Source organism: Neophocaena asiaeorientalis, unplaced genomic scaffold (genome assembly GCF_003031525.2).
Source record: "Neophocaena asiaeorientalis asiaeorientalis breed wild unplaced genomic scaffold, Neophocaena_asiaeorientalis_V1.1 scaffold299, whole genome shotgun sequence".
NCBI classification, from domain to species: Eukaryota; Metazoa; Chordata; class Mammalia; order Artiodactyla; family Phocoenidae; genus Neophocaena; species Neophocaena asiaeorientalis.
The window spans coordinates 131,185-157,034 of record NW_020172626.1 but is presented as its reverse complement, the minus strand read 5'-3'; the positions used below and the strand labels follow the sequence as shown (position 1 = coordinate 157,034).

General features: G+C 40.8%; 1 protein-coding gene across 1 annotated transcript in view; it reads left to right on the top strand.

Moving 5' to 3' along the window:
• Positions 1-25,850, top strand: part of LOC112395695 (carboxypeptidase A6-like) — a 215,318-nt gene that overhangs the window by 82,404 nt on the left and 107,064 nt on the right. The window contains exon 2 of the mRNA XM_024739029.1: positions 22,113-22,188. Within this exon, the coding sequence (XP_024594797.1) occupies positions 22,113-22,188 (76 nt within the window). The remainder of the gene's footprint in view (positions 1-22,112; positions 22,189-25,850) is intronic.

Sequence of the window (25,850 nt, the reverse complement as noted above, 5' to 3'; positions counted from 1 at the left end):
TGGAGAAACAGCATTTAGAGGCAGGTATAGGAGGATCCACAGGGAAAGCTGATCTGCTGCTCTTCTTTTAACAGATGTGTATCGCATACCTCACTAGGTGCTGGCACGCCAGGATGTACTAGAACTAATGCCTGACCTCAGGAAGCTGGCAGTGCAGCCAGGAGACGGCCATGGAAAGAAAGCATTACAATCCAATGCTGTATATGTAATTATATATGTGCAGTACACAGATGTAACACACAAGTACATGCTGGCAGTGCTGTAGCACTCAGGGTATGCAAGGTACAATGGTGACCTCACTCTGGGTTGGATAGAAAAAGAGGTCAGAGAAGCCTTTACAGAAAAGCCCTTACATGGGTGTTACAGGATGAATAGGAATTCTTCAGATCAACAAGAGAGGGAAGGGTTTTCATTGCAGAGGGAACAGTAAAGACGAGAAGGGGTGAGTCAGCACTGCTCTCAGGAAATGAGGACTCCGGTGTGGTTGAAAAGCCAGCTGGTGAGATGTGTAAGGAGGCCAGGAGAGGAGGCTGGTACCGTGCAATCCCACACGTGATCGTAAGTTGTTAAAGTGGATCTTCAGAACCTAGAATAGTTGCCAGCATGACACAGGAACTCAGTAAATACTGATTTAATGAGTGCATGAGCAGATTTACATCACAGAGCCCCACTGGTGGCAGCAGAGAGAGCACGTGGGCAGGAAGACCCCTTGGAGGCCCCTGCAGAAACAGCTGAGCCATTAGAGCTTGCCCAGAGTGAGGACAGAAAGACAGGAGGGTGGACGGAAAGAGAGGGGGGGAGAGAGGGGGCAGGGCATATGGAAGAGCTATAGCTAGCCTGAGTGTTTACCCTTATTCCACCTAAAGACAAAAGATAAAAACTTTAGAACCTCCAAGATTTAAAAAAATCTTTGATTCACCAAATGTTTGCTGAAGACCTACCAGAAACCAGGGACAGGACTAGCTGGGGGATACCAGCGAACACAGTGCGTCAGGTGTGGATGGAGCCTCCCCTTAGGAGGGAGGACAGGGGTGGAACCAATTATCTTTGCTGTTGACTTGTAAAACCAGTGCTTCTGAGATTTCTTACCTTTTAGAGAAAGCACAGAAGGATTTTGTTAAATTGCTAGCTATTTTTTGAAGAGCTCGGTTGGTCGGTTGGTGTTTTTACTTTTTTGTCCTATTTAAGAATTCTCTGGTTTCATTTATTCTCCAGCAACGTGGAATTATTTTCTAGAGATTTGCAATGGTTGATGCCAATACAACCAGTAGCACAAAGGATTCTTTTTTAATGAGAGTTTCATCATTAAAATACCTTTCACAGTTATCTTTTAAATTTTTCTTTTATTTACTTATTCTTTCTGGAGGGAAGTGGAAGAACAGACCTGCATTTCTGGCTTCTCTGTATCCCCAGATCCTTCCCCTCTTTGTATCTTCCTACCCGCATCCAGATTTGCATTCACAGTCCTTTGAGTCCTCACTCCAGCTCCTCCTGGTCTGAATCTGGAGATGCCATATATTTAAGCAAAATAAATCTAGTGATAAGAGGTGGGGAGATGTGGGGTAGGTGTAGAAGATGGGGTAGTGTTCTTTATTACCTGGTTTTATATTAATAGTTGACAAGAAAGGAAATGGCACTGCATTGCCTCAGTTCCCCCAACTCAATCTTCAAGGCCAAATTGCTTGGAAATACTTTGCATAGGTCCAGAGATCTAGGTACAGGGACCTGTCCATTTGTCTCTGGCCCTCTGTTCTGGAACATTAAGGAACACTCCCAAACTCATAAAGCCCATCCTTAAAATCCCAAGGGCTGCAGGCCCAGACAGAAGCTCATTTTTACATGACATTTGACTTTGACAAAGAGCCTTCATTTTTGTTCTCACTCAACCCTCCCGAGGCTCTGTTACTTAGGTGAGGTTTCACCACTTTATAGATGACCAGGCATCAGGGAGGCGAAGCAGCTGAGCCAAAGATTGAAGCCCATTCTGATGACCTGAACTCAAGTGCTCTTAAGTGGTGTAAGGTCAGATTTGCAACTGGGCATCACATGGTGATCACATAGTCCTCTGAATTCTTTGTCATATGTGCTCCATAAGCATTAAATTGTGAATAACTTAGATTTGGGGCTAATCAGTAATTTCTATATTGATCCACGTTTCCTGTTCCTTGGCATTTGTGGGGATATTTGGAGGGAGGAGAATGGGATACTGGAAATAGAAATGTCTCAGACAGAAACTACTTCAAACCAACAGTGTTTATTTAGAGTTATAGGTTCCATGGGAAAGTTAAATGTTTTCTGGAGTCAGGGTTGGGGGTGGGAATCAACTCTGCCTCTAGGTGATCTGGGTTTAGAAAGGGCATCCCAACCAGCCCTTCTCCTGCAGACTTTTCTCACCCAACCCCATGCGTAGTCAGGCAAAGGAGGCAAAAATAAATAGTAGTAATAATAATTCCTCCTACTGCCTGCCTTGTATGCTTCTCTGTTCCCACAGAGACTCAAAGAAGCTGGATCCCAACACACACCAAAACCCATATGCCTGTGGTAATAACCAAGACCAAGTGTTTTATGTCCAGGAAGGGAGACGGACAAGAAATAACCTCAGGGAAAACAGAGCTAAGGATGAACTAAGGGACAAATTCTGTACAAAAAACATTTTATTTAAAAAAAAATTCAGGTGCTTCCTTCTGTCTTTGCCACCATGCCCTCGTCAGTGCTGTGTCTTCCAACTCACACAATGGCAGTCATTTTAAAGTCAGGGATTGAAGAGATTAAACACAGCTTTTTAATGCCATTGAAGAGTCACATAGGACCCCTCTGTCATTTCCAGCTGAGCTCATGCCCTTCTTTTCCAGGAACTTGTGAATGGGCATCTGAACCAGCCTATGTGATCTCCCTCAAGCGGGAGTTGGAGAGGTCACTTGGTTTTCCTTGTGGATCCTGATTAATGCAACACAGAAGAATTGCAGCAGAATAAAATGTTTAAGCAGTTTAGAGTAAGGACTTGAAATGTTTTTCATGGCCAACCATAATGAGGTTTTAGAATTAATCTCAAGAGGGACACATATCCTCATGTCTTCCCATCAAAATCCGTTTCTCCTGATTCCTGTTATGTATTTCACAGTAGGCGTTCTCTCTATCCAGCTCATTAGAGCCAGTGAAATCGCAGAAACCGTGCTAATGGTAGAGTCGGATCCCTGTTATCAGATTTGACCGATATTCTACTTGGATGGTAACAGCCAAAACACTTGCATATGCCTTTTTTCCTGTATCTAATTTTATAAAGTAGAAGCATCTTAGTGCTTTGCTTTTTAGAATGATCAGATTGTATCACTGCAATAAGAATTACCATTACAACAAAGAAACCTCAGGCACATTGAAAGACTGCACGATTGAAACACTCCAGACCATTTTGGTGTTTGAGAGATTAAATAATAATTCTCTACCATTGTATTACTTTATAATTTTCAGAGAATGCGTCCATGTTACCTAATTTGATCCTATTAGCGGTGCTATAACGAAGGGCAGTGTTATCCATGTCTTATACAAAGATCACAAAGGTGAAATCATTTGCCTCGAGTTTCACAGTTAGTGATAGGAAAGCCAGGACTAGAATTTAAAGTGCAGAAACAAAAAGATGGATCTGGCCACCTATCACTGCAAGCCCTCTAGGCCTGGGGTAATGTAGAAAAGGAAGCAGCCAGTGTAGATGTGTCAGAATAATACGGTGATGCCTGCAGAGCTCTGTTTCCAGCTTCCCTCAGAGAAGGACGTTGTCACAGAGACTGCATAGATTGGCACCCATCCTGTACAAAACCCTCTTCATCGTCTGCCCTCAATCCTCCTCCAGCCTGTATCATATTATAGAAGGAAGAGGGGTGAGGTGTGGGACAGGAGGGAAGCCGGTATGGGGGTTGAGGTCTCTGCTGTTTGTCATCAGGAGCCCTAGCCTTCTTTCATATTCTGTGCTGCACGATGCAAATAAAGCCGTTCGCATTCCAGAAATCCCCCACTATTCCAGACTTCCAGAATCTCACAAGATTTTCGATCTGTGTTTCTTTCCAGGATCTGGCCATTCATATATCAAAAAGTCTACATCGTATAGATTTTATCCACCAAGTGGGAAAAGTTAAGTACCCAGTAAGAAGACACTAAAAAAATGCAGCCTGAACAAGGTGGTGCTGCAGTGTAAAGGCCTTTATAGAATCACACAGCCTTTAGGCTTCAGGTCGATTCCTTTGGGGGAGACAAAAGGAATACATTTTCGGTTTTGCCTTTGAACATAGCTGACGACAATTCTTTGGCTCTTCAGTTTCTGTGTGGTTAACTTTAGACCGCTGATATTAACATCCCCTCATGATTCTTCTTCATTAAACTTACTCCTGAGCTACTGTTAAATGCCAAAAGTCTGCCTTCTCAGAATATTCTTCCGGAAGGCTTTGGCTTATGAGAGCCTGCAAGATTATTCTCCACTCCCACCCCTGCAGGTTGCCCCTCATGTACATGTACATTAAAAGCTACCAAATTGGCCCCCTCCCCCAGGCATCCCACTAATCCTTGGTGCAATCTAGGAATGACAATTGCAAGAGCTTGGAAAGCAAGTGCACGTGGGATTGTGTCTTGGTTTATACACGCGAACATTGTGTGTTTCCTCACTGTGAAGCAGTCATGTATTTTTATGGTGCCTCCCCCACCATCACCAAAATCTCCCCATCACCATCTGCAGGAGTGAGCCTAGATAACATGAAGAATGCAATCTTCTGGTGCCACGATTGGTTCAAGGGTGAGCTTGGCATCTTAACTTGATCTAAATCTTTGAGTTTAGGATTCTTTCCTTTCGATATTTAGAAAAGAAAAATAACCCATTCTTTTTGACAGTGTGGTGTATGGATGTGAGGCCTGGGACTGCTGCAGCCATTCGGTGACATTAAAGAAAGTGGGCTTGAGTGAATAGACGAACACACAGTTAAGAAAATTGCAGAGAAATCGAGCTGGAGCCCTGACCAAACTCTGCTACCTATTGCTAGACTCTTCATTTATAAGCAAATAATTTCCCATATGGTTTAGTTCATTTTGAGGTGGGTGTTCTGTTATTTGGAACCAAAAGCATCTTAACTGATGTGTTAATTACGCAATCATATTTCTTAACCCCTGACTGAAGTGTTCCAGAATTGGTTACACTTATAGAGCCAGAGAGTCCCACCGCCGAAAAAGAAAAGTACAGTTGGTTGACCCTTGAACAAGGTGGGTTTGAACTGCCACGGTCCACTTATACATAGATGTTTTTCAATAGTAAACACTGCAGGTACTACACGCTCCTTGATTGGTTGAATCATGGATCCAGAGGAACCTCAGATACTGGAGGGCCGACTATAAATTATATGTGGATTAGCCCCCAGGTTGTTCAAGGGGGATCTGTAAGTTCAATCTTTCCTCCAGGAAAGGACTTCAAAGACATAAATCACCCAACATCATACATAGAGTCACCACATAACATTTAATAGTGGAAATAAGGAAGGAAAAGGAGAAAGGCACATCTAGGGTGTTGGGAGCCTTTGCAGGCTCTTGGGTCCCATGGGGGAAATGACAAAGCCTGGATGCCTCGCTCTATACAAGTGTCCTCATTTCCCTCCCACTGCTGCTGTCCCTTCTCCACAGGCTGGTTGTATTGGTAGTTCTGCCACTTTCCCATAAGTCTGCACAGAATCTACCACCAATGTCAAGCAAGGAGCTCGTTGTCAGACTGAGCTTACTTCAAAGTTGTTCTTGTTTCCTAGAAATTTTCAGATTCAAAAGAACGAGTCACAGATGATGATAGCTCTACAGTTCTCATGTCATACATTGCTTATAGACATAAGAAACAAGTTTGGACAAACTATTGACAAAGTAATCCTTCTAAGACACTGAATAACCCTTGACAAAATTCAACCCTAACTCTCAATGCTCTTGTGTATACAGATAATCATTGCCTTTGTTTATCATTTCTTCAAATCCTTAAAAGAGAGAGATAATCAAATATATTACCTTAAAATTAGGCAAATACTAAAAATCGTAAGAGGGTGAAATGAGAAAACATAAAGCACTTAGGAAAAAAATTGATAATAACTCAAAAACCATCGGGTATCATTGCAATTTATTGTTTGGATGAAAGTAAATACATTAAACATTACAATTGAAAAAGTTCTCTACAGTGGGATGAATTGGGAGATTTTGATTGACATATACACTAATATGTATAAAATAGATAACTAATAAGAACCTGCTGTATAAAAAAATAAAATTAAAAAAAAAACTCTAAAGACCATTCAATTTGGGCAATCATAAGCCTAATTATTCTTCACAAAACAGACAATTCCATATTCACATTGCATTCAGTTAGCTCCAATGTGATTTTAAATAAGTTCTAGACATCTTTGTCAACACCCCCAAAAAATATTTAAGCAGAGAATATATAGGAATGTATAGCTATTAGTTTTATGCAGCTACCTTAGTCTCTGCATGAAAAAATTCAATGCTTGCACTTTGGATGTTTTTCCAGCTTTATTGAGATATAACTGACATGTAATATTGTGTGTAAGTTTAAGGTATACAATATGATTATTATGAAATATTTACTGCAATAAAGCTACTTAGCGCATCCCTTACGTCACAAATTACCATGTTGTTGTTGTTATGGTGAGGGCATTAAACCTCTACTCATAGTAACCTCCAAGTATACAATATTAACTGTAGTCACCATTCTGTACATTAGATCCCCAGAATTCATTCATCTCAAACTGAAAGTTTGTGCCCTTTGTCCAGCATCTCCCATTTCCCCCATGCGTCAGCCCCTGGCAACCACCATTCTGTTTGCTATTTCTATGAAGTTGGCTTTTTTAGTTGCCATTTACAAGTGAGATCATACAGTGTTTGTCTTTCTCTGCCTGGCTTATTTCACTTAGCACGGTGCTCTCCAGGTCCATCCATGTTTTGGCAAATGGCAGGATTTCCTTCTTCCTTATGGCTGAGTAATACTCCATTGAATCTTCGTACCACATTTTCTTTTCTTTTTTTTTAAATTTTAACATCTTTATTGGAGTATAATTGCTTTACAATGGTGTGTTCGTTTCTGCTGTATAACAGAGTGAATCAGCTATACGTACACATATATCCCCATATCCCCTCCCTCTTGCTTCTCCCTCCCACCCTCCTTATCCCACCCCTCTAGGTGGTCACAAAGCACCAAGCTGATCGCCCTGTGCTATGCGGCTGCTTCCCACCAGCTAGCTACTTTACATTTGGTGGTGTATATATGTCAATGCCACTCTCTCACTTTGTCCCAGCTTACCCTTTCCCCTCCCTGTGTCCTTAAGTCCATTGTCTGCATCTTTATTCCTGTCCTGCCCCTAGCTTCTTCAGGACCATATTTTATTTTAGATTCCATATATATGCATACCACATTTTCTTTATCCATTCATCCATCAGTGGACACTTGGGTTGTTTCCACGTCTTGGCTATTGTGAATAATGCTGCAGTGAACCTGGGAGCTTGCCCTCCCAATTCTGCATTCTGTGTTAATTGTACATCCACAGAGCAGTAAACACAGTCACCTCCAGAGATGTAAAGACCATACCACAATGAGTATGTTTCCCAATTTAATAAAAAAAAAAAATCCCCTCCCCAAACCAAATTAAATTCCTTAAAAAAACCCCTCCAGATCTCCAAACTGAGGAACACATTTGGCAAGAATGTAAACAGATCCTGGTTTGTTGTCCACATTTCACTGACCATATCCCCCACTTCTGTTCTTAGTCCTTTCAGTCAATTCTTATTTTTGATTAACAAATAAAAGTCTAATTTAGAAAACTGGCTCATAGCTTCCAAGGGAGATTTTCCACAGCTTTCTATAACTGCTTCATCCCTGTAACGTACGAGAAGGCAAAATATTTCTGCATGACAAATTTCCAATAAAAATTCCTCAAGTCTCTTGTAGAATTAAAGCCTCATTAAAAGCCAGTGTCCACATTTTTCTGACCAGCGGGGCAGACGCTGGATTGGCTCCCTCAGCATCTACTCCAACCCCTGCTCGTGTGTCTTTCTGGCCAACAGAGGCTACAGAAACCCAAGCCCCCTTGGTTCTAGATGTGATTTAGGTTCCATTTGACCCTGACTCAAATTTGGAGCTAAGTAGAGAGAGACACCGTGATACCAGACCAGCTTTGTTCGTATGAGGAATGCCTTATGACCTAAGCAGCGCTGTTCTCTCCCCGACTCTCGTGGTGCCTCTGCTGAACACTCAAATCCTAATTTTACAAACAGAATGAAGGAACAACTAGGAAAAGAGAAAGTCTGGCAAACAACTTCTGGGAACAAATCCTTTTATGATATTTTACTATTCTCTAAACATTTTATGCACTACTTAGGAGAAATGAGTATCATGGTTTTAAATACTAACCGTATGTTAATGTCTCCTAAATTTCTGCCTCTGGCCCCAGCTTCCTGCTAAGCCCCAAATTCGTATCATCAAACTGATTCCTCATCACCGTATCCGTGTCTAATAGGATCACAAATATAGCATGTTCAGAAAGAAATAGGAGCTTGATATTATCTGCCAAACCTGCCTTCAGTCTTCTCAATCCCAGTGAATGGCCAAAGCGTGGTAGTCATCTGTGATTCTTCTCTAACTCTCCTTTGGTTGTATAAATTCAGCAGTGAATTCTGTGGACTCCACTTCTAGTATATCCTGGATCTAGCCTCTTTCTCCGACTTCCTTAGAGAAGCCACCTCTGTCCTATACTGCAGCAATCATCCTGCTGGTCTCCTTGCTCTCCCCTCTCTCTTCCCTTTCCCCCAGAGTCCATTCTCCACACAGCAGCCAGGGTGAGCGTTTAAAAACATAAATCAGATATTATTGTCCTGATTAAAACCCTCTAAGAGCTTCCATTGCACCAGGTATAAAAACAGAACTCCGTATGCACGTCCAAGGCTCCATCACGAGATCCTCCCTGGTCATCCCCCCGCAACGTGGCCGCCTTCCACGCACCCCTTTGTTCTCGGCTGCAGACTTGCTGTCCTCAAGGAGGACCAAGCATGCCTCAACTCAGGGCTCTTAGCACTCTTCCATGGAATCCTCCCCTGCTGGCTCATTTGAATCCAGGTATTAATTTAAAACTTGATTCGGAGGACGCTTCCTTGACACCCGATCTGAAATAGCACCGCCCCCTCCCCAGTTGCTATCAAATTACCTCTTACTTTATCCATAGCTCTGTCACTATCTGAAACGCTGTTTGCTAATTTATTTACTCATTATCTGCCTCCCTCACTGCAACATAAGCTAGATGATAACAGAAAATTTCCTGCCGTGTTCATTACTGTTTCTCCAGCACCTGGAGAAATGGCAGTGATGGGTATCGGTTCAGTGATCAAATATTTTTGCTTCATCAGATACATCAAGTATTAATATTTAAAATAAGAACTCTGAGTTCCTCTCTCACCTGCAACAAGAATGTGTTTCCTCCCTTCCCTGATTTTCTCCTGACAACTTCACAACACCTCCAGGGAAGTGCGTTCAGTTTGAGGGGTTACCATCTTAAAGACAGAACCAAAATCAGCCCAGAGAGCTAAGAAAGTCAGCTCCCCACTTCTCTACTCATGCCCCGCAAAAGAATTCCAGAAAATAATGCATCCCTCACCCTTTTTTGTTCAACGTGATATCATCACAAAGATTTGGGAAAATTGTGAACTTCATTACATCTATGCCGACACAATAATATTTGACAAAATGGTGTTATCACCTGCTTTAAAATAGAATTTTCTCTAAACCTTGATTCTGCAGATATAGCTCATTTAGGAAACTATGTGCTATATCCTCTAACTGGCAAAGGAAAACTTCGTTGCCAAGCCAATCCGCCAAATCAGACTTGGTTTCTATCAGGAAAGGCTGCCTTCCCCTTTCAATTCATACTTTTGTGTTAATACACAGCCCCTCACAACCCTCTTCCTTCTTAAATTGAATTCTAAGATATATGAGTAGATAAGATACAAAGCTTGGCCATAATCTGTTGCCTGGATGCAACACGTGCTTTCGTCTTCAGTATGTTTTACCAGTGTTCTCTGTTCACTGTTCAGGGACTCCCCTTCAGGAGCAATGCATTTGGCTGTTAACAGGTGATGGAAGAAGCAAGATTTTTAGATGTAAATTGTCATCACTCCTTCTCCTTACTTTGTGATGTATCTGACTATAAACTTTCCCATCCTATTTCTAATACCCTACTTACCCTCATGATATATGATATGACAGGGAGAGGCATGAAGTCCCACCATGGGCTTACGGTGCCTTGTTGATTTATTTGATACCCCTGAGAATTTTTCATCCTCAGAGCAATGCACTATAGTAAGATAAAGGATGGGCTAAGGTTTGCCTTTATTCTGAGAAGTAGGAGGAGCCTTAACCTTGGGTGAAGCACTTCCTCTAAACTGAAGGTAATGCCTTAAATGGACTCAGTTGTGAGCCATCACTAGGCAAGCCTCTGCAGCTGAGAGAATGAGGCTTGGAGATTTTGGACAACATAGGCAGTTTGAATTTTATTCCTAACCCTACTAGTTGGATAGCTTGTGGTTTTAAATTCAGTGATGACTATATTTTTCTCCTCTATCCAGAGCCAAGTCCAAGAAAGATAAGTATTCCTACTCTTTCTTTTCACAAGGCATTCTTTCTGGCCATCCTTTCACTGAGGTGGTTATCTTTAAGACCTTCTGTTGGTGTCTCTGGTTTGAATGTTCCCCTTGTTCAGATTCTAGGACATCAGCGATCACCCAGATGTCCTCAATCAGGGTGGCCACTGCTTCAGTGTTATCTCAGCATTTTCGACCTGTTAGGATTTCCCCTACTTTATTGCCGGCCTACCAATGCATATTAAAAGATACACTACACACACGTACAAATTTCAGTATTGCTAAAGTATTTTACTGAAAGGAGATTTCAAGATATTTAGCCCAACAAGTTATTCTGGCAGATTCCCACGTGAATCTCATGCACGCTCAAATTTCAAAACCACTAAGCTATTGTATACCAATGACTCTCGGTCAACTGGGACACAGATCTTCATTTCAAGTATTCAAGTCCTTCCATATCGTCTTCTCTGATAGTTCCAGCTGAACACAACTCCCTGACCGGCTTTCAGGGAAGGGTTATTAAAGGCAACATTAGGGGTGAGGGTTGTATGGTGCCTGATAGCTCATGGACATTCATCTGATTGGTTGGTGGTGAGGTAATGGGGTGGTATTTCGGGAGTCGACATCATGAACCTTCTGGTTCCAACCAGTCTGGGGTCCACATGCTTGTGGTCAGCATGCAGTTAACTTCTTCTACCTGGTAGGGGTTTTGGTGTCAGCAAAACAACTCAGTGATATGGCTCAGGATATTATCTATAGCTCTTGATGAGGAACTAAATGTCCTTGACTTTGTTTAATAGCTAAACTACTGTTATTTCATCTTGCTTGACTCTTCCCTTTCGTTTCTGTATTTTTTACTTCGCTGATTAAATTTGCTCTTCAGAACTAGGGGAAGGCCTAGGAGACTAAAGCTTTTCTACAAACAAGAGATGGAGGACATGGGGTTCTGTCCCTGGGAAGGCCCCACAGCATCCTGCTTGATCTCATTTTCTGTGTAATTTATAAAACATTGATCACATGCTACCTTATATCACGATAATAATGTAAGGCATTACTTATGTCTTATATAGCCATCTAGATTATACATCTTTATACTAGATTATATATGCTCTATACTCACTTCCTTTTTCTTCCCCACCAGGGACTTGCACGGAATAATTGCTACACAGATATGTGTTGAATGAATGATTCGTTCTCCATTGCGGTAACAGTTTCCTCAGATTGAGTCCTATCCTTAAATATCACAAGAAGGACTTGTCAAATACTGATTTGACAATGATATATAGAAAGTCCTTGAGACATAGTGAAGATAATATCTTACTGTAAGAAATTAACTTACTGGCAGGGTTACATTTTATTTCTTTTTCCTCTCTGACCTGTGCTAATGAGAGAATAGGAAATTTTCAAGCCTTACAATGGAAGCCATTCCATTCCAAAATTTCAGAAATTTAAAACATAGCAGTTTACAAAAGCCAATCTCATTTCAGTTCAGCAGATATTTCTTGCTCATTCATTACCGATGAGACACCATGGTAGGCATTGAACTTCTTGAGAAAATTTCTGTTACAAAGTGAAGTACAACAGTAAGGCTTTTGCAGACTATATTTTTCTTTTCTCTCCTGTTAAGTTAACTGTAGCAACAACAAAAAAAAAAAAAAAAGAAGAAGAAGAAAGTCATCACTTCTGCTTCTGCTTAATGTTAATCCGAGAGTGGAGTCTAAAGCTTCATGTCCTAGGCAAACTGCCATAGGAAGCTTCTTCGTGTTCTGAGTATTTTATATTGCAACTATAAACCATGACCAAAGAAGGGAGACTCCATTTAGCTCTCTAGAGTATTCCCTGCCAAGTTGTCTCTTATTTATTGCTTTTTAATGAAATTTTTCATGTACATCAAAACTTCCTTTCAACAAAGGAAGTACAGCTCTGAGACCTTTATAATATAGAATCTACATGCAAACAGTAATTTTTCTAGATGGGATTACTTAATGGTTTTCTTTGTGCTCGGGCATGAGATTTTTTTTTGTTTAATAAGTGAATATCCTATTATTCTTCCACAAGATACAAGTTTTCAGAAAAATCGGCAAATATTTTAAACCGTCCTATTTTTCTTGCAAATACGAGATGACTCTTAGCTGTTGAGTTCCATAAATCTTCTCCTCTGAAAGCACCCACGGTTTTTTAAGCTGCCAGCAAAATTAAAGGGATGTTTTAGAGAATGGTATTTAGGAAAGAAAGAAGGAATGTCAATATGTGTTTTCCCAGCTGCGAAGACTTTGCTTACTATTAAATAACAGTAAATTTAATTATTCTATTGGTTTTCCTTATCTCATTCCTAAAAATAGCCAAAATAAGTAAAATTATTGTTACTCTGCAACATGCTTTTGGTTACAAGTAGGAGACAACTGACTCAAACTGGCCCACACAGTAAAGAAAAATTGTACACTGTATAACAGGAAGTCCAGAGATAGGACAAGCTTGAAGGTTGGTTGATTCTACAAGATCACTGAAGACCCAGGTTCTTTCTGTCTCTTCTCCCAACAGTCCACAGAATCTGCTTCACCCCAAAGTTCACTCCCTTCTTAATTACAGGGTGTCAGTGCCAAGCAGGGTTACACATTGCTTATGTTCAATAAGAGAGTGAATCTTCTTTTTCCCTCAACCTTGGAATATCAGTCCTTCCCTTAAACCCGATTGGGTCCATTTATAGCACCTGTCCATCTCCAGACTACCAGAAGTGTCCAGGGGATACCCATCCTCTGACTGGCTGATCAAGACTCATTCCTGAAACGGGTTTAGAGTGTGTATCTGAGCAAACCAGTCCTGTCAGGGTTTAAGGAAAGGAAAATGGATTTAAGAGGGGCAGTCAAAAGCATCCACTATAGTCATCTACTCTGGTACCTTGTAAAGGGCAACCTTAGAAATCCTTTTCTACATCCCGGTAAATTGTGTCTTTATTGAAAAATTGAACATGTGTAGCCTGTACCAATAGAGAGGACATCTCTACAAGACTCTCTCTGAAATTATTTTCCCTTTTTATTTTATATAAATCGCTGTTGTAGAAAATATTACCTAATATGTGCATTTCTGAGATGCCAAAGAGCTGCCTGAGAAGAAAGGAAATAGTCCCAAATTAAGAAACTGATCAACAATTAGAATCAAATACCTGTGAAAATGTCAAGAAATAAAAGCACCAACAACGACCAAAGAAAGTTAAATAGATCCGCAACTAAATCGTGGTTTGTTTCTGATATTTACAGTGAAACACACTTAGCAAAGCATCTGCTTTCAGCTTGTTAAGTTCTAAAGGATGAGAAAAATATTTTCCTGTGGAGGTAATAACAGTAGCTAATGCACTGAGAGGCTATGTTAAGTTAGGTGTTTCCCAGACAGTATCTCACAGAGACTGTGAGTGTAAGCCCATCACGGCAGGAACTGCTCTATCCCTAGCATCCACCACCGTGTCTGGCACATAATGAAAACTTAATAAGTGTGGCCAAATGAAATAATTCTCACAAAAACCTTATGCAACAAAATTCTAGTGTTTCCCCAGTTAAGGATTAGACATCATTGGCTCTAAATGTTTACACAATTTGGTCAAGTGGTGGAGCCCTGATTGGAATCCAACCTTATTCTTTTTCTTCCCTAAATGAACAAGGAACTGGTTCAGAGAAGATAAATCCAGTGACTTGGAGACAGACAGGAATGAAAAACTGAAGTATCTGAAGTTTATATGTTCTTAATACTGGTGCATTTGCTGGGTTCAAAAAAGACACATTCCAGATACATCAGTTGATAGAAGTTTATCATAAGGAAGCACAAGGGAAAGGGGGGACTGTTTCCAACCCATGTCCCTGGAGCCAAACGATCGTTCACAAAGGGCTGTGTGTCAAGTGCCTGTGCTCCCTGCATGAGGACTTTGCCAGTGTGGCCACTTGGCTGTTCCCTGGATCTGGTGCCCTGCTCCAGATCCTGCAGACTAACTGGTCCTTTTCTTTATGTCTCAAGCGCACACTCCCCAAGATGGAATCTGACTGCATCGACCGTCAGTCACCGGCCATAGAGTGAACCCAACTGGGCAGGACTTACTTGTCATTCCACCTTACTGTCCACGGACTGTCTTTAAGTTGGGTCTCAAATTAGGTGTGGTCCCAAGGGAAGCAGTTACACGATACCAAGCAGAGGACAGACTACAGACAGGTCACACATTCTGAGGCTGCTCAGGAGGTCTGATACAAGTAGTTTCCTCTTGAGAATCTTATTCATCCTTCCACTCAACAGATTAGAACAGGAGAGAACATGAAGGATTTGAGTGGATGCCATCAGGAACCTTCAAAGTGTAAATATTGGATAAAGCGAAGAAATGCTGAAAATGCCAAAATGTAATGATAACATCAAACATCTATAATATCTCTGACTCTGTGTCAGGTATTACTCTAAGCACTTGACTTGAATACTCATTAAACCCTCACTCATTTAATAGTCCATGAATTAGGTACGAGTCTCCCCAGTCTGGAGAGAGAGGGACTGAGGCACAGAGAGGTGAAAAACCTTGCCTGAGACCACGCAGATTGTGCTGGCAACTTGCCTCCAGAGTGTGTGATGCTGCCACCCTGTCATTGGTTTTAGTGGATAACAGCTTTGGAGGAAGAAAGAAGAGGAAACTTCCAGGTGCCAAACATTTGGGGAGGGGGGAAGCTACAGTGAAAAGAAAAAGCTGATGCCTTGAGGTCTGGGAGTCAGGACTTTGCAAAGGGGCCCTCAAGCTGATGCTGGGGTTCCAGTGCCCACGGTGGGCAGGAGTGGGGAGCTAGAAGCAAGTCTGAGTAAAGCTTGCTTTTCTCAAAGCACTTTTCTCGAACTGTGGAGAAAAACTTCCCACTCAGCTGGAAGAAACTGAGGGAGATTTTACTTTCCTAGGGATGTGGGGGATAGGAGGCACCTCTGAAAAGCAGATACCCCGGGCCTTTACCATGCGTGGGTGTGAGCTCCTTCACCCTCTGCATGATAGAGGAATTTTGAGTAAGACAAAAAAACTGGTCCTGGACCCCTCAAGACCAGCTCCAAACCACTCTGTAGAGATACTCACACAACGCAGGATTCCCACAAATAGATTACAATGTATTGAATTCCTGCTTATATGGAGTTTAAAGCTTAGTGGAGAGATGTAGACATTAAATAATTATGGTGAGTGTAATAGGAAATGTATAAGGTATTGGGAGAATACAGGAAAGAACAAGGTGACTGAAATTTTCTGGATATCAAAGAATAGCTCCATGAGGACATAATGGTTAAGCTGCCATCTTCAGAGTATGTATTAATATTAGTCTGCTGGGGCTTTGGTGACAAAGTTCACAGACTGGGTCACTTCAGCCACAGCAACTCATTTCCTCACAGTCCTAGAGCAGGAAGTCTGAGATCAGGGGGTCTGTGGGTGTGGTCTCTTCTGAGGCCTTCTTCTCCTGTGTCTTTACATGCTCCTCCCCCTGTGAGTGTCTGTGCCCAAATTTCCTCTCTGAAAAGGACACCAATTGTATTGGATGAGGCCCCACCCTAATGACCTCATTTTAACTTAATTACCTCTTCAAAGACCCTATCTCAAAATACACTCACATTCTGACATACTGGGGGTTAGGACTTCAAGATATGAGTTTTGAGGAGAGATCCACACTTAGACGTGCAACAACAATGCCAGGTGATTTTCACAAACATGGAATGAAGGAGGAGGAAAAATGTGGGAGAGAGAGGGATGGACAAAAAATATTTTTAAATCTTTTTCAAGGGAGGAAAGTACTAAGACATTAATTCTAGACATGAAAGAAGAGGTATTTGTTAAGGTGGGGTTTTTTTGAATTTTATTTTATTTTATACAGCAGGTTCTTATTAGTTATCTATTTTATACATATTAGTGTATATATGTCAATCCCAATCTCCCAGTTCATCCCACCCCCCCCCCCCCCCCCTCCTGCTTTCTCCCCTTGGTGTCCATACGTTTGTTCTCTACATCTGTGCCTCTATTTCCATTAAGGTTTTTTTAATTTATAAAAACACTGAAGAAATAGAAATAAGATGCGTAGCTCACAAACCAATAGATATGAAAAAATTGGCAAAGAAAATTGGTTAACTCTAAGAAAGGCAGAAAAGGAAGAAAATGGCAACAAGAACTTATAACAAAACAAAAAATTGTAAGATTAAAACCACACATGTTAGGTGTGATAGTTAATGTGAACAAGTGCAATTCTCCAGCTAAAAGTCAAAGTTCTTTATGGATTTTAAAAATTTAATCTAGCATATGACGTTTGCAAGAGACACATCTGGGGGAAAAGCATAAGAAAGAGATGGGCAAAATTGTGCCAGCTAAACAGAAAGAAAGCATGAGTGGCAATCATATTAGGGAAAATGGAATTCAAGGTAAAGGCCATTTAAATGAGCCAAAGAATGATTTTTCTAAGGATATTTGGTTCGAATAAAAGTTTCATTCCATTCAGAAGATGTAGTAGTTATGAGCTTATACATAACTATGTATCATCAAAATACATGTTATACATTAATATATAACATATATAACTATATATACATCAAAATACATATCTATTTATATATAATAAATATAATTGATCAATAAAAACAAAATGATTCTTTAAAAGACCAATAAAATAAATTTTGCAAAATCTGATTGAGGAATTTTTTAAAAACCCACAAATACCATTAGGACATAAAAAGGGGACAAAGCTACAGATAAAGAAAGTTATATGTCTTAAATTGTAAGACTTTTTAATAGTTTAATATATTTTATAAAAATAAGTGGATGGTTTTCTGGGAAATGTAAATTACCAAAAGGCCAGAAGAGAACCGAACACACCATTATCCACAAAAGAATTTAAAAGATATCTAACCCCCAACCACCAGAAAAAAACAAAAACAAAAAAAAAGGAAGAGGAGGTCTCACCTTCAAAGATTTTATGAGTATATTCTACAAAACAATCAGAAGCATAACTTCTGTGTCATTCAAATTGTCAGAGCATATTACAATGGTAAAAAATCCCTAATTAGTCCCGTGAAGTAAGCATAATGTTGATACCAAAATCAGACAAAAGTGATTCAAAAAGAACACGATGCTTTAAAGTTGGATTTTTAAAAGCCTCCCTTACGAATATAGGTATAAAACTCTGAAATAAAATATGATCATATGGAATCCAGTTGTTTATTTAAAAGGAGCATTTTAAAACCAAATTAAGTGAAAAATAGCATTTAAAATGAATTAAGTGAAAAATAAAAGCAAGTTAGTATCATAGTGTTATAAAATCACTGTGTGTGTGTGCGTGCGCGCACACGCATGCATGTGTAAATGCAAAGAGTCTGGCGCGAATCCCAGGAAACTGTTAATAATGGCTACTAGGGGCAGATGGGAGGTTTGGGAGAAACCTGCGAGAGGAACTTTATTATTCCACATCCTGTGTAATATTTTAATTTTTATAAACATGGATTCATAAACTAGCTCTGTAACTTACAAAGAAATGTAGAGTTTGATAATAGAATTGTGAAAGGTCATGCCAGGAGCTAGAGGAAAAATCTGGAGCTTCACGTTTATGTCTTTCAAAAGGAGGCTGAGGAGGAGGACTCTCATGTTGTCCAAACACAGATGTTCTTCCGTAGGTGTGGTCAAGGCATAGCGATGACTACAGCTGGCATCAAACTCCAACCACACAGTCTTAGGTGTTATGCTTAGTGACTAAGTCAGAGGAAGACAAATACTGTATGTTTTCACTTATATGTGGAATCTAAAAAATATATATATAACAAAACAGAAAAAGACTCATAGATTCAGAGAACAAACTAGTGGTTACCAGAGGGGAGAGAAGTAGGGGGAGGGGAGAAATAGGTGAAGGAGGTTAAGAGGAACGAACTGCTAGTTAGAAAATAAGTCACAGGGATGTAATGTACAGCACAGGGAAAATAGTCAATATTTTATAAGAACTTTGGTGTGTAATCTATAAAAACATTGAATCGCTGTGTTGTACACCTGAAACTAATAAGTCCATTATACTTAGAAAAGTTATATATATAATTAAATTTAAAATGAAAATGAAAAGGCAGCTGGGAGTTCACCCCTCACTCCTGTAACAAGGACTCTGAGACCCAGACAGATGGTAACAAGTCTGAGATGGTATTCTCTTGCTGAATTCTCTTCTCTAGGAGTATACATTCTCATTAGACATTTAATAATAGTTTTTCAATTGATTAACTTTTTTTAATGTGGTTGCTACGGTACAGAAGGTTTAGTCGTCACATGTACAACCAGACTTGATGCTAGCATGATAGCAACATAACCTCATTTGTCCTGTAAGACAAGGGGACAAAATACCAGTATGTCATGAGTGGATACATATTAATAATTACTGGGACATTAGGATACCCTGCCGCCTCTGTACTACATCCTTAAACTGTACTTAAAAACATCTGCAGTCTTTCTCTGACAACTTTATAGAGGCTGAGTCAGAAATATCTGATTTACCCTCATCTTAATCCCAAAGGGTAACCAACGGGTCTTAAAATGATGTTGTCACGTAGTGGTTGAGAAAACTGATAAATTATAAAGGAAGCCTCAGTTCACCTTCTATGATAGCTGTGCACAGCTAGTTTTTCTAAGTTCCAGTAGCTACTTCACTACCTGAAAACTTCCTGTTTGTGGTCCCGAATTGTTGTTCGCACTTCGAAAAAGACTAGCTATCAGATCTAGGGAGAGTAAGCTTTCTGTTTGGTAAAACAAATGGGGCATTTGGAAGGCATCTGGTTTTACATGCTGAATAAAGAGCTCTTGGGTTTTGGTTGCTGGCTAGTCTACCAATATAATTTATAGGCTTACAAAAAAGTATGGCATTTCATGGGCTTTCCTAAATAGCTTTCCTTATTCTCTGCTCTTTGGTAAGTAACCAAATGGTAACATTTCTCAAGTCACACCTGAAAATTTCTACAAGCTGAGATGAAGTGAACTTTTTGTGATAAAAATGACAAAGCTGGGTTTGAACAATCACTTTCAGGGTTAAATAATCCCAGGGGTGGTCCCCTTTTATCTTACACTCACAGAGGAGGACCCAATTGCCAGGTTGAATTATCATCTTAAAAAAAAAAAAAAAAAGAATCTGCCCGTGGCTGTAAAACAACCACAGATTGCTTTCTTTGCACTCTTGAGGAGCTGACAGGGCCCCAGATGGAGGTGTTTTTCAGCAAGCTGTCAAGTGATCCATCCCTCAGAAACAACCATACCATCCATAGGAGTTGTTTCTCTTTGCCAAGAATTATATTGGTTCAGGTGGGAGAGGCCAGGATATGATGAATCCAGGAAAAACAAGGGCCAGAGAAATGTGTAAACAGAAATGAAAGAGAAAAGGTGTAATTACATTTAAATTCTTTATGACATGGATAGTGAGAGGTTGCTTTGTGTGATTTTTGAGGAAATCAAAGCTACAAAGCCATATTGAGTAGGAGTACCTAAAACATACTAAATTATCATCAGCAAGCCAGGGATCTTTTGAAAGAATACAGCTAAGGAAGGTGTAACGGGATCTAAGGAAGGTGTAACGGGATCCTTTGAAAGAATACAGCTTAAAGTGATTGGAAATGGACACACAGCCCTAAAGAATGACTGTCCAACAAATCTGGAAGTCTCCCTTGGGCTCTGATGTCCTCCATATTAATCTTACCTAGCCTTCGAGACTGCTATTCATCTAAGTGGTAAAACCATTGGAAAAGCATGCAAATTCTACTCTTATTCTGATACAACTTTGAGGCTGGAGAGAGAAGCTGTGACTGAACTGCTAGAGGGGTTTTGTTGTGCTTTATATATATATGTGGTATTGATAACATTCTTCTTTATCTGCAGTCACTGTGAAATGCCATAGAGGATGATGACAAATGTGCGTTCCCCTTGCACTTAGTTTTTCCTTACATTTCCTCTGGAAGCCAATTATTCTCAATGATCTCCTTTATACAATCTGCTAATAAATATTTATTAAGTATATACTCCATGCAAAGCACGTGGAACAGTTGTGATTACTTTTTTACTATGATAAATGAATTTCTCTTTTATGGAAGTACAGGTGACTTCCAATGTGTTAGCTCCAGGTGTACAGCACAGTGCTTCAGTTATACATATATAGTTGTGATTATATACCAGAGCCTCATGACATAATTAGAAAATGATAATGCCTGTCTGGCATACCTAGGGGAGCAGTCACCACCACAGAGAACTCTCTGATGGAAAGCATGACACCTCCAGTCTTCTTAGGCAATTCAGAATCTATAAAGAGTGTTCAAATATTCAACTGTGGTAAAATTTTAATGGCTGTAAAAATTGATTTAAAATTTTTATCACTTTAAAAATATTGCATAAACCATAATAGAACATGAAAAAGAACACATTTATATGTATAAATGAATCACTTTGCTGTACACCAGAAACCAACACATTGTAAATCAACTATACTTCAATAAAAAATAAATTTAAAAAACTAATTAAAAAAATAAAAAATTGTACAGCCATCAGCATCTCATGGCACACCCACAAATAATTGGGGGCCCTCCATATACCAGTTGGGAAGCTCTGTACTTGAGAAATAAAATGCCCCATAGAGATGGGCTTATCTTTACTGTCCTCAACGTGGGAAGAATCCAAACCAGAAATGTTCTGCTGTGTATGGATTTCACAGGTTCTCTCATCAAAAGTCACATTATTTTTCAGCATTAAGTTAAATTTAAAAAGTAGTTTTGGGGCTTCCGTGGTGGCACAGTGGTTAAGAATCCACCAGGAGACAGGAGACACGGGTTCGAGCCCTGGTCTGGGAAGATCCCACATGCCACTGAGCAACTAAGCCCGTGCACCACAACTACTGAGCCTGTGCTCTAGAGCCCGTGAGCCACAACTACTGAGCCCACGTGCCACAACTACTGAAGCCCATGCTTCCACAGCCCATGCTTCACAACAAGAGAAGCCCGCACACCACCATGAAGAGCAGACCCTGCTCGCCGCAACTAAAGAAAGCCCGTGTGCGGCCATGAAGACCCAACACAGCCAAAAATAAATTAATTAATTAATTGAAAAAAATAAAAAGTAGTTTGTTTTATTTCCCCTGTCATCAGGAGTTTTCGTTCTTGGTATCTGCTTTGAGACACCATGAGCATTCTTGTCCTGTTGCCGCCGTTCCTGTGTTTTTGGCCTTTCTCTGCTTGAGTGTCAGTTTGTAATCTTCAAAAGCTGATGAATAAATGAATAGTGTCCAGACAGAGAAAAAAAGACCAATACAATCAGAGAATAACAAGGACAGGGTAAAATTCCTGCTGGCCAGTCCAAAGTTTTGCTGTTTTTCTTAAATGCAGAGGCAGTTTTTTAAAAGGTAAGAAGATAGAGATGGTTATATCTTTATTTTTGAAAGGTAAATATCACCATTGTTTTCCTTTTCTTATAGTGATAAGGTGATAAGACTTATTCCCAGTACAGAAGAGGAAGCATATGCACTGAAGAAAATATACCAGCAACTGAAGGTAAGCGAGTGTCCACTCACTTATCATTATGCTCATAATGTGTTTACAGGGTTTTGCTGACTGGAGTTGAATAATTGGACTTCATTAGTCAAGGGAAGAAAATGATAAGAGATAGCTTGAAAGTGCCTTTAAAGGATAGTTAAGGTTACTCAAAATATTCTATATCTGACCAATTATCTATTTACTAGTTCATTTATTTTCCATCTCCCTTAGTAGAATGTAAGCTTCATGAGAGAGCTTGTCTATTTTTGATCATTGCTCTGTTCTCAGTGAGTGTCTTGAATATCCTAGGAGCTCAGTAAAATTTTTTTAACAAATGGATTTAGTTTGTAATTTTCCAAAGCTTCACTTCTCCTCCTTGAAATCTCCCTGCTGATCATCTAGACACTTTCCTTCTAATTAAAACTTCAAGCAGACTTGAGTTGAGGAAAAGAAAGCTAGAAATTCAAATTAATTAATTTTGCTATGTTTCAGTGAGTCCGATAAGAGAATTTTGTTGGCAAAGGTTGAAGGGCTTTGATTATTCAATCTTTGATGAATTCTGTGGTTTTTAGAGTTAGAGGGTTTCTCATCTCCCCATTACTACAATATAATTGAGTGTTAACTTCAGCTAAAAGCATATGATGAGAAGTGTTGTGATGGGCTCTCTTCCATGCCTACCAAGAACAGAAGCATCCCATAAAGTTTGTGGTGGTTTAGCTTCATTTTAATGGACAGCAAAGGAGACTTGCCAGGGAGGCCTCATTAACCTTCAGTGTGGGATAGACAAGCAAGTGTCCTAGGACTGCCATACAGTTCTACCCAGAGACGGTGTTAGGGGCATGACAGAGGAGGGATGACAGAATCAGTGGCTCCTGGAGATACTTATAATTATCAGACTTTTGGTCTTTTATTTTTGCTTTGATGTTTCTCTTTGACATCTTCCCTTCAGATATTGAATTTATTTGCAAATGAGGTTTTGAACTTTTATTGATTTCCTTTCTTCTTCCTCATCGGCAGCCCCTCCACATGCAGTGTCCTGTTTAAGCTTGGGGGGTCCCACGAGAAGGGGTCAGAGTGAGGATGCAGGAGCTTATTCCAAACTGTGGTGATTTTATCCAATAGCAGAGAGACTGCGCTCACCAGGCATTGCCTAAACCTCCTCTCCCCCTCAAAGGAATCCCTGCTCTGGGTACTGACATTGACCTTCCTCTGGTCACATATGATCATCAACCCCATTATAGCCTTTTCAGCAGCGATACCTGAACAGTCTCTGAATAACCCACTAGGGACTCAAAAGTTACACAAAAACAAAGCAAGTTTCAAGCAGAAGTTTCTGGCTCCATTGTGTTGTAGAAATATCACTGGAAAAAAACAATAGCCCCTTTACATCTTAGAGTGCAGTATTCCAAGGAACAAACATTCTGAACCAGATATTGGAAAACGTGATTTGTCAAAGGACTTTTCTCCCAATGTGTGAATGTATTTACATGGTGAGCCTTACAAAGTTATAAAAATGAAATTGCATAGTTCTGTATGCAGTGATCACTTACCATTATCAAAAGCAATAAGATTGGGCTTCCCTGGCGCAGTGGTTGAGAGTCCGCCTGCCGATGCAGGGGACGTGGTTCATGCCCCGGTCCGGGAAGATCCCACATGCCGCGGAGCGGCTGGGCCCGTGAGCCGTGGCCGCTGAGCCTGCACGTCCGGAGCCTGTGCTCCACAACGGGAGAGGCCGCAACAGTGAGAGGCCCGCGTACCGCAAAAAAAAAAAAAAAGAAAGAAAAAAGCAATAAGATTACATCAGTGAGAACCGTGGGGATAACTTATAAACTCATCAGTCATTGTAGATGGAACCGAAAGATGTTGAGCATGGACAGGATGGTGGACCCTAATGACAGCACATTTACATTGTGCCCTTTTTGTACTTAAAAATGCTTCTGCCTATTGTTTCCATTTGGTCCTTAAGGAAAGGGAATAATCTAGGGGAGGAAACAGTTTGTTTCCTTAGGAGCTTAGAAGATAACTGAGAGAAGAGGGGAGGGACTGGTGAGGAAAGAGGGGAGCAGAGTAAGGGGGGATGGGGAGTTGATATTCCAGTGTTGACGGTGTTCTGGTGAGTCCACGTCACAATTACATCCAGCCGCTTGCAGTCACTACATGCCAGTCAGAGTGCTAAGTGCTTTCTGTGAACGGCCTCATTTTAACAGCCTCTTACCTCTAGTCTGTGTACTCTGATCGTCTTCACAACGGAGAGGATTAAGGCCAAGTTTGCAGGGCATTGGAGCCTGGTCTCAGAATGTGATCATTATCATGCTCTTACTTTATTCCTTGAGTCAGGGGTCACCAAGACCAGCCCCCAGGTTCAGTGATTGCAGGAGGCTCACAGCTCAGCCTGTAGTCCTAATCAGACCTATGATTTATTATGCAAAAGGATACAAAGCAAAATGAGCAAAAAGAAAAGGCACATGGCATGAAGTCCAGGAGAACCCAGGCACAAGTTTCCAAGAATAGTCTTCCAGGAGAGTCTCACAGGATGTTCTTAATTCCCTCCGTGACAAGTTGTGATGACACATGTGAAGCTCACCATAGACGTAGCGCCTGGGGATTTTTTTGAGCCTAATTACGTAGCACCCTTGGCTCACGCACACCAGAATTCCAGGCTCCTGCAGGAGAGCAGGTGTTCAGCACGAGCTATACTGTTTGCACAAACACTTTAGGCACCGTGAATTGCTCTTCTCGGTTAGGATGGTAGGGACCCTCCCACAATCTAAGTCCCCATGCCCGTCTTGCAGGCAGGCCGTTCTAAGTCTAGCAGATTCGGGCCTGCTATAATAACTCTTTTCTGCATATTTCATTTCTTTCACAGAAGAAATTGTTTTATTAGGCTGAAGTTTGAGGCACTGAGCTTAACTAAATTTCTATCAATAAGCGTCATGTTAACTTGAGGTCGTCTTAAATTCATATGATTCCATCGCGTGATCCTCTTGCACTACAGAAAGCAGCAGTTCTGGCCAGGCAGAGAAAAAAGCCTGCAGAGAAGAAAGAATATGAGTGTCTGTCATCTGATGCCCTGTGGAGCTGATGGGACAGAATTGGGGACATTGTTAACAGCTCCTTTGCACACCCTGTACACCGCCTCCAAGGGGAAGGGAGGAGGGTTTGCTGGGAGGCCTTGAGTTGCCTTCTTTCCCTACAGCACAGTGTGGTAGACAGAATTCTAAGGTGGCCCCAGCATTTCTGCCCCATGGTGTACACCCTGCATAATCCCTCCTCTGAGTGTGGGCTGGGGCCTGTTTATATGATAGAATAATTATTCTCTTGATATGTAAAGTATTATGCAGCAGGAGGGAAATTACCTGGGGTAGACCTAACCTAATCAGGTGAGCCCCTTAAAAGCAGAGTGTTTTCTCTAGCTGTTGGCAGAGGAAGAAGTCAGAGAAGTGCTCCCCCTGGCACATAGTCAAGCTGCTATGTTGTGAACTGCCCATGGGAGCCATGTGATAAGGATAGTGGCTGCTAGGATGTGAGAGCATCTGCAGCTGACAGGCAGCAAGGAAATGGAGCTGTCAGTCCTACAACCGTAAGGAACTGAATTCTGCCACAACCATATGAGCTTGGAAGACAACCCTGAGGTCCAGATGAAATCCCAGCCCAGCTTTTATCTTGATTTTTGCTCAGTG